The sequence below is a fragment of the Podarcis bocagei genome, assembly GCF_964188305.1.
Source record: "Podarcis bocagei genome assembly, chromosome: Z".
Taxonomy (NCBI): Eukaryota; Metazoa; Chordata; class Lepidosauria; order Squamata; family Lacertidae; genus Podarcis; species Podarcis bocagei.
This window is the reverse complement of record NC_138140.1, coordinates 53,411,760-53,424,015: the sequence shown is the minus strand read 5'-3', so window position 1 is coordinate 53,424,015 and position 12,256 is coordinate 53,411,760. Positions and strand designations below refer to the sequence as shown.

Genomic DNA, 12,256 nt, shown 5'->3' with positions numbered 1-12,256 from the left:
GGGAATTGTAGTCCCAAAACATCCGGAGGGCAGAGTTTGCCTATGCCTGGGTTAAATGCACACTGTGGGACCCCAGACCTGCAAACAAGAACTTGCCCTTAAGTTGCATTTAACTGCCGTATTTTTTCGTCTATAAGACGCCCCCAAGTATAAGACACCCCCCAAATTCTGAACATTATCTTTTCACGGGAAACCCTAGTCTTATACATGGAAAAATCTGCGCTTCTGAAAATTAGGGAGAGGTGGAATAGGGTCATGGAGACCCCAATTCTAACAACCATATGTGGAAGCTAGAAAAATTTAGCTAAGAAACCCAGAGTTTTTTCCTTTTAGGAAGGAAAAAAAATAGAGCTTGGTTTTGGGAGTGGAGCACACAAGACAACTGTTTTCTTCAAAGAACCGAGATATTATTGAGAGACCAACTCCAAAGAACTTTTATATATGTTTGTACTTTAATGACAGTGCCCATAAAAGTGAAATGTTGCTTACCCTTCTGATCTGATGGAGTCGGCTGCTGGGGATACGAATTGTAGAGGAAGAGATCAGCTGCAGGAGAGAAGGAAGAAGGCACAGACCTTTCAGATGTTACCTTTCTTTGGCTGGGCTGAAAACCGACACTCAATCAAGAACCTGGCACGCCACTTTGTAAAGACGGAAAGATGAGCTGTTAATAAAAACTGCCCATGGAACTTGTATAGTAATAACACCAAGGTGGATAAAAATCAACTATATTTTTTTAAAAAAAACCACAAAAAACAGATTTTTAAATTTTAAATTGGATTTTTTTTTAAATTTACCGTATTTTTCCGTGTCTTTTGGGGGGGTTTTACCCCAAAAATAGGTTTAAAATTGGGGCTCATCTTATACATGGGTAGTGCTGAGGGGTGTTTTCTTAATTTGGAGTCCCCCATGGGGGGGGGATGTCTTATACATGGGGGCATCTTATACACAGAAAATTTCGGAAAATCGGATTTGGAAAATAAAACGCTTTTGGAGGAAAAGTCTTTCTAAAGATAGTTTTCTATTTAAGTGACATTCTAGTCCAAAGGCTGTTCATCAGGAAAGAAGGTTTGTTTAAAGCAGAGGTCGTCAAACTAAGGCCCGCGGGCTGGATATGGCCCACTGGGCTCATTAATCCGGCCCACAAACCTTGCAGGACCCTACCGCCCACTTGGTCAGTCCCCGTGCTAAACAGGCGCGGTGCAGAGGCCTCACCACGCGGAAACTGACTTCCGCGACGCCCCTTGAGCAGGAGGAAGCGGCCGAGTGGGAAGGAAGCGGCAGCGGCGTGGAGGCTGCCTCCACCACCAAGCCAGCGGCATGGCCTCTGTACTCCGCCAAGACAGGGGACGCCGACGCTGCCGAAGATGGGGCAGCGCCAGTGGCTGTGGCGTGAGTGGCATAAGCGGGGGGGGGGGCATTCCAGAGGGGGTGCTTTTGGGAGGCGGTGGGTCCGGCCCCTAACAAGGTCTGAGGGAGAGTGGACTGGCCCCCTCCTGAAAAAGTTTGCTGACCCCTGGTTTAAAGTTTTTATGTGTGCTAAAACTCGAAGTTTTTTTAATATTAAAAATTTAACCATAAGCATGGTTTACAAGCATGGGTCCATATGCTATCATGTTCTTATTTTAGTGAAATATGAAGGAAATGATTATTTTTCTCCTTCTAATCAAGTACAGCAGAAATGTTGTCCAAATATAAACAGTTAACTTATTAAACCTCACCATCATTTCATCATTATCTTTCAATGTATTTCTAATAGTTTAACCACATCAGTTAACAAACATGGATCCATGTACTATGCTATTGTTTTAGTAAAATATATGGTTTAAATTGTTATGAAGGAAATGATTATTTTTCTCCTTCCAATCAAGTACAGCAGAAAAGTTGTCCAAACAGAAACAATGATCTGTTTATTTCTGATAGTAGAACCAATCAGTCATTTCTGATGTGACTGTAAAAATGACTGAAAATTTAAGATTCCAAAAAGGAAACCTTCCTCTGGTTCTCGATATGAAGAGGATGCCAGCAAGATTAAACCTTTCTGTAAAAAAATGATTTAAATCAAGTCTTACTTACTAGTGGTTTAAATCATGATTTAAATCAAATCCACCCTGAAGAACACTAATATTTCCACAGCTGTAACCTCCCAAGGACTATGGATTATGGTAGATATGCATTCCACCCATTTTAATGTAGGAGAAATATACTACCACTCAGCCTCTACTCCAAGGCAGGTGGCCCTGAAAACTCCTTATTTTTATAGCATTGAAAGAATATTCATTCTTCTTAAAAGGAAAGAGGAATGACAGTTTCTCTCATGCAGATGCAGTCAAACTCCATCATATAAATCTGTTGCAAAGGAAGGTAATATTACTCTGAATATTTTAACAACAATAGAACCTGAAAACACCTTCATTGGTGGCTAAGAAGAGTTGAAGCATTATTTATATGTGAAATTTCAGGTGCAAAACTTATTTTTCTCATCTTTGCTGGTTCATCTGGTGGAGATGATTGACACTTTAGCCTAGCATGCAGAGACTGATACTAAAGCTAATTCAATCTCGGGGCAAAATTAGCTGAATTAATCCCTGCCATTGAAAATGTTATCAGCTTGCCTCTTTGCAAAACAGAAAATTGCAAGTTTCTCATCTTGCAAAAAGTTATAGAAAGAGGAAATAAAGTTTACTGCATGCTCAACAATTCCAACCCTAAAAAAAGCTCAACAACTTGAATCCTAAAAGAAGCTCAACAGCTTTGGGGCAAAAACGTAAGAAAAGCTCAGCACTCAGCAGCATCAAGCCTAAAAAAAGCTCTACAACTTTGGGATAAAATCCTAAAAATCCTAAAAGAAGCTCAACAGCTTTGGGCCAAAACCGTAAAAAAATCTCAACAACTTCAATCTTGAGATATGTCATGAATAGCTACGCTCCAGAGCAGAGTTTCTCAGTGGGCTGGCAGGGCATATTTCTATTTGCAGTTTCTATTTGTGTGATTACGTTGGGCGCGATGGGAAGCCTGGCCTCGAGTTGGAGTTCTGCCCTGGTGGGAAACTGAGATGTGCAAATGGCAGCGATTGTAAAAAAACGATGTCTGGATCAGAAAAGAAGCCTGAGTACCCAAGAAGTAAAGAGGAGAGTCAACCCAGAGGAATTTAATTAATTTCCACGTAATATAGTCAGGAAGCATGCCCCACAACACTGTATTATATACAGACATATACAGCTCATTAAGAGACACCAGAGAGAACTTGCGCGCGCGCGCGCGCACACACACACACACGTGTGTGTGTGTGTGTGTGTGTGTGTGCATGCTCCAGAGCACAATCTGGACACGAGAGTGTTAACTCCTTGGTAGGAGAGTCATATTAGAGCAAGCATCCCCAAACTTGGCCCTCCAACTGTTTGGGGACTACAATTCCCATCATCCCTGACCACTGGTCCTGTTAGCTAGGGCTAATGGGCATTGTAGTCCCAAAACATCTGGAGGGCCAAGTTTAAATGGCTTGGATTGGATAGTACAGCACACACATCAACTGTGACATGGAAATCTGGTTTATTCTGGTTTGTTATCTGGAGTTGGGACGCGGGTGGCACTGTGGGTAAAACCTCAGCGCCTAGGACTTGGCGATCGTATGGTCAGCGGTTCGAATCCCCGCGGCGGGGTGAGCTCCCGTCATTCGGTCCCAGCTCCTGCCCACCTAGCAGTTCGAAAGCACCCTTAAGTGCGAGTAGATAAATAGGTACCGCTTTATAGCGGGAAGGTAAATGGCGTTTCCATGTGTGGCGCTGGTGCTGGTTCGCCAGAGCAGCTTCGTCACGCTGGCCACGTGACCCGGAAGTGTCCTCAGACAGCGCTGACCCCCGGCCTCTTAAACGAGATGGGCGCGCAACCCCAGAGTTGGTCACGACTGGCCCGTACGGGCAGGAGTACCTTTACCTTTATTATCTGGAGTTAACAGTAGCATTAAAGCAGGCATAGGCAAACTCGGCCCTCCAGCAACCAATTCAGCTTTGATCAAAATGCAACAGGGCCTCCGCCGCCTGTCAGTCAGTCTCCCGCACAGCCTCCATCTTCCACAAACCGCTGGAGTTCGAAAGCTCTTTGGATCTCCCCAGTGCTTACCATGCTGTGCCGGTTCACGACCGTTGTGCTGTTCCGGCGGGTGCGCAAGACGTGCGGCTGGAAGACCTGGGAATTATCACTGAAAGAAGCGAAAGCGTCTATTACGTTATGCAGGTGACTATCCTTCCCTTCCCACACTTTTCTCTCCCATCTGAATGTAGACTATCAACTTTGGAAGAGGCTGCTTGGTTTGTTCGGAAATGTGCCACGTATATTGCTGGCTCTATATAAATACGTAGCTCCCATGCAGAGCTAGCACAATATCACCTGTGGCACTCTGAATCCTGGCCACACTGCTGCCCTGCATCATCAACCTTTATTGCGGTCCAAAGACCCATTGAACAATTTCAGGACAAAATACAGTTATGACAGCCAACCACAAAAGAAAGAGAAACCGAAGCGGTCATTTTGTTATGTCTCAAGCATGAAGATCTTTGTTTCTTTTAACTTCCGAAAGAAACTTTGCCACAGCCAGTGCAATATCATTGGACCTGTCCTCCAAAAGATGTTTAATATGGGACGCTTCAGATTTTCCCGACAGATTTGCCAGAAGGGGTTTGATCAGTTTGTCCCTTGCTTGCTTGTACTGCCCACATCGCAGTAAAATATGCTTCATGCAATTGATGTCCTGAGAACATAAACAAAGCCAGTTCTGATAAGGGATGCCTCTCAATCTACCATTCAGCACTTCTGATGGAAATACATTTAGTCTGGCTTGGTAAATAAACACTAATATGTTGGTACGGACAGGTTCCTAAGATATGAGGATATCTGAAATTCATACCTGTATTGGATTCCAGCTGCGACTGGGCTACAAATTACATAAGATCGGGATTGCAGGTCGCTATGTGAAATGTCCCAAAATCTTTGCCTCACGGATTCAAGGGCGGTATCATAGCTTTCCTGGATTTTCTGGCCATAGTTTTCAGCCATGGGCTGATAAACTCCTTGTTGGTTAAATGTAGAAGTAATCCCTCCCCCAGGCCAAGTACTGAGAAAGATCTCAGTACTTTCAACAAGAGCGCCTGTATCTCAGGGCAACCCACCTGTTTCCAAGAATTGAATTTGGGACACAGTTTGGGACCTGTAATAGGGACTGAAGAAACTTTGTGTTGAACCCATCTAACTTAGGAAATGAACTACTGCCATGCGCTCTACGTGGGGCTGCCTTTGAAGGTGACTTGGAAACTGCAATTAATTCAGAATACAGCAGCCAGACTGGGGACTGGGAGTGGCCACCAAGATCACATAACACTGGTCTGGTCCTGAGTGACCTGCATTGGCTCCCATTGGTTCCCTCCCTGCGAGAAGCGAGGTTACAGGGAACCAGGCAAATGGCCTTCTGAGTGGTGGCGTCTGCCTTGTGGAATGCCCTCCCAGCTGATATCAAGGCAATAAGCAACAATCTGACTTTTAAAAGATATCTGAAGGCAGCCCTGTTTAGGGAAGTTTCTTAATGTTTGATGCTGTCTTGTGTTTTTAATATTCGGTTGGAAGCCACCCAGAGAGGCTGGGGGAACCCAGCCAGATTGGGGGGCATGGGGTGTATAAATAATAAATTGTTAGTATTATTAATTATTAATGGAATAGCAGTACGTTGGCTAAGAGTATGAGCTGTGAGACAAGAAGCCGTCCGTCTGAAACTACTATGAAGGCCATTCCACAGGTGCAATCCTCCATTCTCTTCCAAGACAGATGGATGCCAACAAAACAACAGAAGCCCCACTGATATACAGGTTAATTGCCCTTTGTAACAGACGTCTATAGCTGTGGTAGCCAAACTCGGCACTCCAGCTGTTTTGGGACTACAATGCCCATCATCCCTGACCACTGGTCATGTTAGCGAGGGATGATGGGAGTTGTAGTCCCAAAACAGCTGGAGGGCTACGTCTGGCCATCACTGGTCTATAGGATACCAGTTCCCTGTGACCTTAGGTAGCGTAAAGTAGAACAACATTCCAATGTCCTCTCCAGATCCTTTACAGTGGTACCTTGGGTTACAGATGCTTCTGGTTACAGACGCTGCAGGTTACAGACTCTGCTAACCCAGAAATAGTACCTCGGGTTAAGAACTTTGCTTCAGGATGAGAACAGAAATCATGCGGCGGCAGCAGGAGTCCCCATTAGCTAAAGTGGTACCTCAGGTTAAAAACGGTTTCAGGTTAAGAACAGACCTCTGGAACGAATTGTAAACAGAGGTACCACTGTATTTGTACTTTAACTGTATGCTTTAATCAAAATAAAAAAATTCCTTCCAGTAGCACCTTAAAGACCAACTAAGTTAGTTCTTGGTATGAGCTTTCGTGTGCACGCACACTTCTTCAGATACACAGTGTTTCGTGTGCTTGCACACGAAAGCTCATACCAAGAACTAACTTAGTTGGTCTTTAAGGTGCTACTGGAAGGAATTTTTTTATTTTGACTATGGCAGACCAACACGGCTACCTATCTGTAACTGTATGCTTTAAAGCAGGCATGGCCAAACTTGGCCCTAAAGCTGTTTTGGGACTACAAATCCCATCATCCCTAACTAACAGGACAAGAGGTCATGGATGATGGGAATTGTAGTCTCAAAACTGCTGGAGGGCCAAGTTTGGCCATGCCTGCTTTAAACCATGGGTAGGCAAACTAAGGCCCAGGGGCTGGATCCGGCCCAATCGCCTTCTCAATCCAGCCCGCAGATGGTCCAGGAATCAGCGTGTTTTTACATTAGTAGAATGTGCCCTTTTATTTAAAATGCATTTCTGGGTAATCTGTGGGGCATAGGAGGGTCAGGTCTGAGGGACAGTGGACCGGTCTCCTGCTGAAAAAGTTTCCTGACCCCCGCTTTAAACACTGATGCAAGTAGTCCAGAGGATAAAAACATTGCGAAGCAAATTTACATTCCTCAAACCTCTCTCTCTTTCGACATACACAGGGGTGTTTTTTTCCAAATTTCATTGTGCGAAACTTGCATACCCCATGGCTAGAAGGTGAGAGAGGACCCTCGTACCACCAGAGCCTGTGTGCTGAGCAGACCTTCCCTAGCGAGTCAGGCTAACAGCTTAAAAACTCTCTTTTCTCCAGGGGAACCCTCAGTAGACCTGGCACATAAATCCGCTTTTAAGCATTCCATTGCACATGCTGTGTTTTTCGCTCCATGACGCCCTTTTCCCCCCTAAAAAGGGGAAGTGTCCGTGCGTCTTATGAAGCGAATGCTGCGCGGAGGCGGAACAGATGCGAGGCATGGCTCCTGTCCATCCCTCCTCCGCAGCTCGCTTTTAAGCTGCAAAGCAGGAAAGGAGCCACTTACACGGGTGCAAAGCAAACACAGCAGGAGCCGTGTAATACGTCTGCCCCTGTGCTTGGCTGCCCCATTGGGATGGGCACGCGCGCACACATGCCACCCCCTTGGGACGACGATCGCATGAGCGACATCCCACGTCCCCGCAGGCGACGTGCCGCCACACAAGACCCTCCCCCCGCCACTGGTCTTGCTGGGACAATAGTGCCTTCCTTTGCAGAAGTGTGAAATTTGAAGGGCAGCTGTGGTTTGGTCCTTGCGTTGTGTACGAAGGTGTGACTTTAAATGGGAATTGAATCAGATTCCTCCCTCATATGAAAGCCCCCAGAGCTCTCTGCAATGAACAAGAAGTCCCACTTCTTTTGGCTTTATTAAAATAATAAATCTAGATCTAAGGGACTCAATGTGGAAAGCTCATATACAGTGGTACCTTGGGTTACAGATGCTTCAGGTTACAGACGCTTCAGATTACATACTCCACGAACCCAGAAATAGTACCTTGGGTTAAGAATTTTGCTTCAGGATGAGAAGAGAAATTGTGCTCCGGTGGCGCAGCAGCAGCGGGAGGCCTCATTAGCTAAAGTGGTACCTCAGGTTAAGAACAGTTTTAGGTTAAGAACGGACCTCTGGAACAAATTAAGTTCTTAACCAGAGGTACCACTGTAGTTTAGCACAACATTTGATTCAGAATGTATTTTTTCTTGTTTTCCTCTTCTAAAAACTAGGCGTGTCTTATGGAATGAAAAATACGAGATATATATATATATATCAGGGTAGATTAAAATCTATGATTTAAAGCAGTGATGGCCAAACCTGACCCTCCAACTGTTTTGGGACTACAATTTCCATCATCCCTGACCAATGGTCCTGTTAGCTAGGGATGATGGGAGTTGTAGCCCAAAAAAGCTGAAGGGCCAAGTTGGGTCATCACTGATGTAAAGAATAAAAATTAGATTTTTTTTTATTTAAATCACTTTTTAAAAAATAATCGGATTTTTAAAATAAAATGCTTCTGGAGGGAAAATCTTTCTAAAGATAGTTTTCTATTTATGTGACATTCTAGTCCAAAGGCTATTCATCAGGAAATAAGGATTTGTTTAAAGTTTCTCATGTGTGCTAAAACTCTGACTAAAAAAAAATTGTTTAACCACGTCGGTTCACAAACATGGATCCATATGCTATCATGTTATTGTTATAGTGGAATACATGGTTTAAATGGTTATGAAGGAAATTATTTTTCTCCTTCCAATCGAGTACAGTGTCCAAATAAAAATAATTTCATCATTATCTGTTTATGCATTTCTAATAATATAACCAAATCGGTCATTTCTGATGTCACTGTGAAAACAACTCTGAAAATTTATTCTTCCAAAAATGCAATCGTCTTCTGGTTATCAATACGAAGCGGATGCCAGCAAGGTTAAACCTTTCTGTAAAAAATGGATTTAAATCAAACCTTACTGACTAGTGATTTAAATCAAATCCACGCTGCTTTTCCTCCAGGGGAACCCCCAGCTCACCTGGCACAAGAACTGCTTTTAAGCCTTCCATTGCACATATATATACAGGCAAGGTGCCTATAAACAATATTCACATGGGACTGTGTGGTAGTTCGGCATCCTATACGTCTCATAATTCCCACGTCGACCCTAAGTTCGGCTTCGTTGCGCATGATGGATCTTGGTCTCTTTGAGTCTCTGTACGCCCATTCATTTCAAGCAGGCATGGCACAACCTGGCCCCCCCAGCTGTTTTGGGACTACAACTCCCATCACCCCTAGCTAACAGGACCAGTGGTCAGGGATGATGGGAACTGTAGTCCCAAAGCAGCTGGCAGGCCAAGTTGGGCCACCACTACTCTAGATCAGGCATGGCCTTGATCCCCTTGGCCCTACAGCTGTTTGGGCACTACAACTCCCATTATCCCTAGGGATGATGGACATTGTAGTCCCAAAGCAGCTGGAGGGCCAAGGGGCGGTGCTACCTCCGGGGGTGATGCCCCCTTTCTGCCCTTCCTGACCCCAATGTCCTTTTTAAAATAATAACCAGTGGAAACAGTTGGTCCTAGCAAGTGTTAAACTCTCTTAATTCCAACCTGATAATTGCCACCTGCCCAGGTTATAACTTGTCTGAATTAATTTTAAGATCAATTATAATTAACTGATGTCTGTTTTTATGCATACTGTGTTGTTTTTACTATGTTAGCCGTCCCGAGCCTGGCCTCCGCCAGGGAGAACGAGATACAAATAAAAATTATTTATTATTGTTATTATTCCTCCTGTGGCCAAGGGCCAGCCCAAGAGGAGGAGGTGCCCCTGCCCTCCCCTCACCCTGCCATCCCCGACCACCGGTCCCGCGCGCGACGGAGGGCCCGTGCCTCACCTGAGCCCGTGGATGAGCGGGGCGCTGTTGGAGCGCCTCAGGCCGCCCCCCTCGCTCCCGGCCGGCGGCATCTCCAGGTCCAGCTCCATCTTCTCGGCCTGGGCCATGGAGGCGGCGGCGGCGGGCCTGCTCACCGAGGGCGGCTCGGCTGCGGCTCCTCAGGCCCGGCCTCCCAGCTGCGGCGGAAGGAGCATGGCAGCGCCCGCGGAGGGCTTGCCCGGGGGAGGCGGCTCCTCCTGCCCGTCGTCGCCTCAGCTTCGCCTCCGGAGCGGCGTCGGAGCGCCTCCTCAGGCGGAGGTCGGCCAGCCGGTAGGCGTTGCGCATGCGCGCGCACGCGTACTGGATCGCCCGGCTCATGGGCGAGAGGGAAGGAAAGGGCTGCTCCTGCACATGCGTGCGTCCTTCTCGCCGGAGCACAGCGTCGATGGGCCTCCTCAGGCGGAGGCGGGCCAGCCGGGAGGCAGTGCGCATGCGGGTGTGTGCGCGCGATGGCTGCTGGGAGTGGAGGGAAACGGTGGGCCGGCCCTTCATGCATGCACCCCTCTGCTCCTGCGCATGTCGGCCTCTGCGCGTGCGTACGTCTGGCCGGAGCACCTCCCAAGGAGGAGGAGTAGAGGGCGGGGGGGAAAGGGAAAAAACCCGGGCGAGGGAAGGCGAGCCTTTTGATTTCGTCGCGGCTGCGGTCCCTTGCCGCTCCGCCCACTGAGGGCGGGGCAAGCGCGGTAACGCAGATTGGCTGCTTTACTTTGACGTCCCCCATGACAACGGGCCAATCCAGAAAGTGGCTTTTGCGGTGGAAGGGAGGGGCCGGTGGAGGAAGCGTCATGATTCCTTTTCAGGAGTACGAGTTCGAGTCCCCGTTCGCTCTTTTGCCCGTGACTTTTATTTTTCGGGTATTATTATTATTATTAGTCGCTTGTCACCTGAAGGTCTCTAAGTGACTTGCAGCAAATAAAAATGTATTATCAGGGTGGATAAAAATCAATGCTTTCTTTTGATTTTTTAAAAAATCGGATTTATTTATTTATTTTCATATAAATCGGATTTTTTTAATCTATTTTTTTAAATTTAAATCGGATTTTTAAAATAAAATGCTTTGGGAGGTAAAAATATTTCTAAGATTTATATTCTTTTTTCTTTTTTTAATTTTATATGCTCAATTGAAATAAATAAAAGAAAGCTTCCTTATCATCCATTAATACAAAATTATAAAGCAAATCAACTAAAAGGGGAAAAAATCTAATATAATAAAATAAAGAATATCTTCTTACTTTACATATCACTTCCCATCCACTCCATATTTCACATATTCATTATTATCTGATTGTCAAAACTTGTCAGGTTGTTATCAAAGCCAAAAGTATACATAAATATTTAATTATCTGTGTTCTTGATTCTTACTACCACCTATTACAGATAATAAATCACAAGATGAAAGATGAAAAAATATTTTGTAATAATTCCGGTGGCACCTTAAAGATCAATTAAACATAAGCTTTCAAGGTATGAGCTTTCGTGTGCAATACTCACTTTGTCGCTGGGGATCATTTGTCAGATACTCTGAAGCAGAGGTTGCTATCATTATCATAGTTATTATAATATTTATATTATTATTATTATAGTATTATTTTTATCTGTAATAACTATTACAGATATTATTCAAATGCTACAACAGCGTTTAGACTGCAACAATTATTTTTCATATATATTTTAACACGCGTTTTGTTTTGTTTAATTTTTTCCCCCGACAAATTGTCCAACAACTCTGCATATTCAACTGGTTTTGGAATCCATCCTGTCCTAGAATGAACACGGTCACTTTTCCAATGTGGAAACATTCTTTTGCTGGATTCTGATTTTCGACGAGTTTGATTGATGGGCAATAATCAAGCTACGTCTTTGATGTACCAATGCAATTATGGACAATAAAGCATGGGAAAGGGGGGGAAGGAAAGAAGATCTACAGTCAGAACATATGAATTTGCAGCAGAAGCTTTCTTGTTTGGTATTTTAGGACAAGATCTGCCGAAATAAACTGTTAAGTTGTGGGTAAACATATCAGACGACACAGCGATTCTTCAAACAGCCCTTGTTTATTCACAGGCCAGAACAGAACTGAGCTGAAGGGGTCAGTCAGCCTGCTTATATAGAGCTCCAGTACACATAATTGTAACAACTTTTCTAAAACTATCCAATCACTGAACGTCACTTTCGATCCCTTATTTGCATAACTATCTACAGTATCCCCCTGCTGGCCCAGGGTGAGAACTTCATTACATAACACTCCTCCCCACCGAGATAAGGCGTTACAGTGGTGCCTAGCAAGACGAAAAGAATCCGTTCTGTGATTCTCTTCGTCTAGTGGTTTTTTCGTCTTGCGAAGCAAGCCCATTGACGGATTAGCGCTATTAGCGCTATTAGCGGCTTATCGGCTTATCGGATCAGCTGATAAGTGGCTTAGCGGCTTAGA

At 45.0% G+C, this 12,256-nt stretch overlaps 1 protein-coding gene across 8 annotated transcripts in view; it reads right to left on the bottom strand.

The window, feature by feature from the left end:
- LOC308579422 (P2R1A-PPP2R2A-interacting phosphatase regulator 1-like) overlaps positions 1-10,122 on the bottom strand; it is a gene marked incomplete at its 3' end in the record, with an annotated part of 34,506 nt that extends 24,384 nt beyond the window's left edge. For 4 of the 8 annotated variants that reach the window (XR_014004462.1, XR_014004463.1, XR_014004464.1 and 1 more), the window contains exons 1-3: positions 9,787-10,115; positions 4,123-4,201; positions 490-546 (exon numbers count right to left, since the gene is read on the bottom strand). Coding sequence is in view for 5 of the 8 variants with exons in the window: in XM_081180545.1 (XP_081036671.1) it covers positions 490-546; positions 4,123-4,201; positions 9,787-9,893 (243 nt within the window). Of the gene's footprint in view, positions 1-489; positions 547-4,122; positions 4,202-9,786 lie in introns of all 8 variants that reach the window. The other 4 variants (XM_081180548.1, XM_081180547.1, XM_081180546.1 and 1 more) reach the window with 3 other exon arrangements.
- Between the last annotated feature and the right edge of the window lie 2,134 nt (positions 10,123-12,256).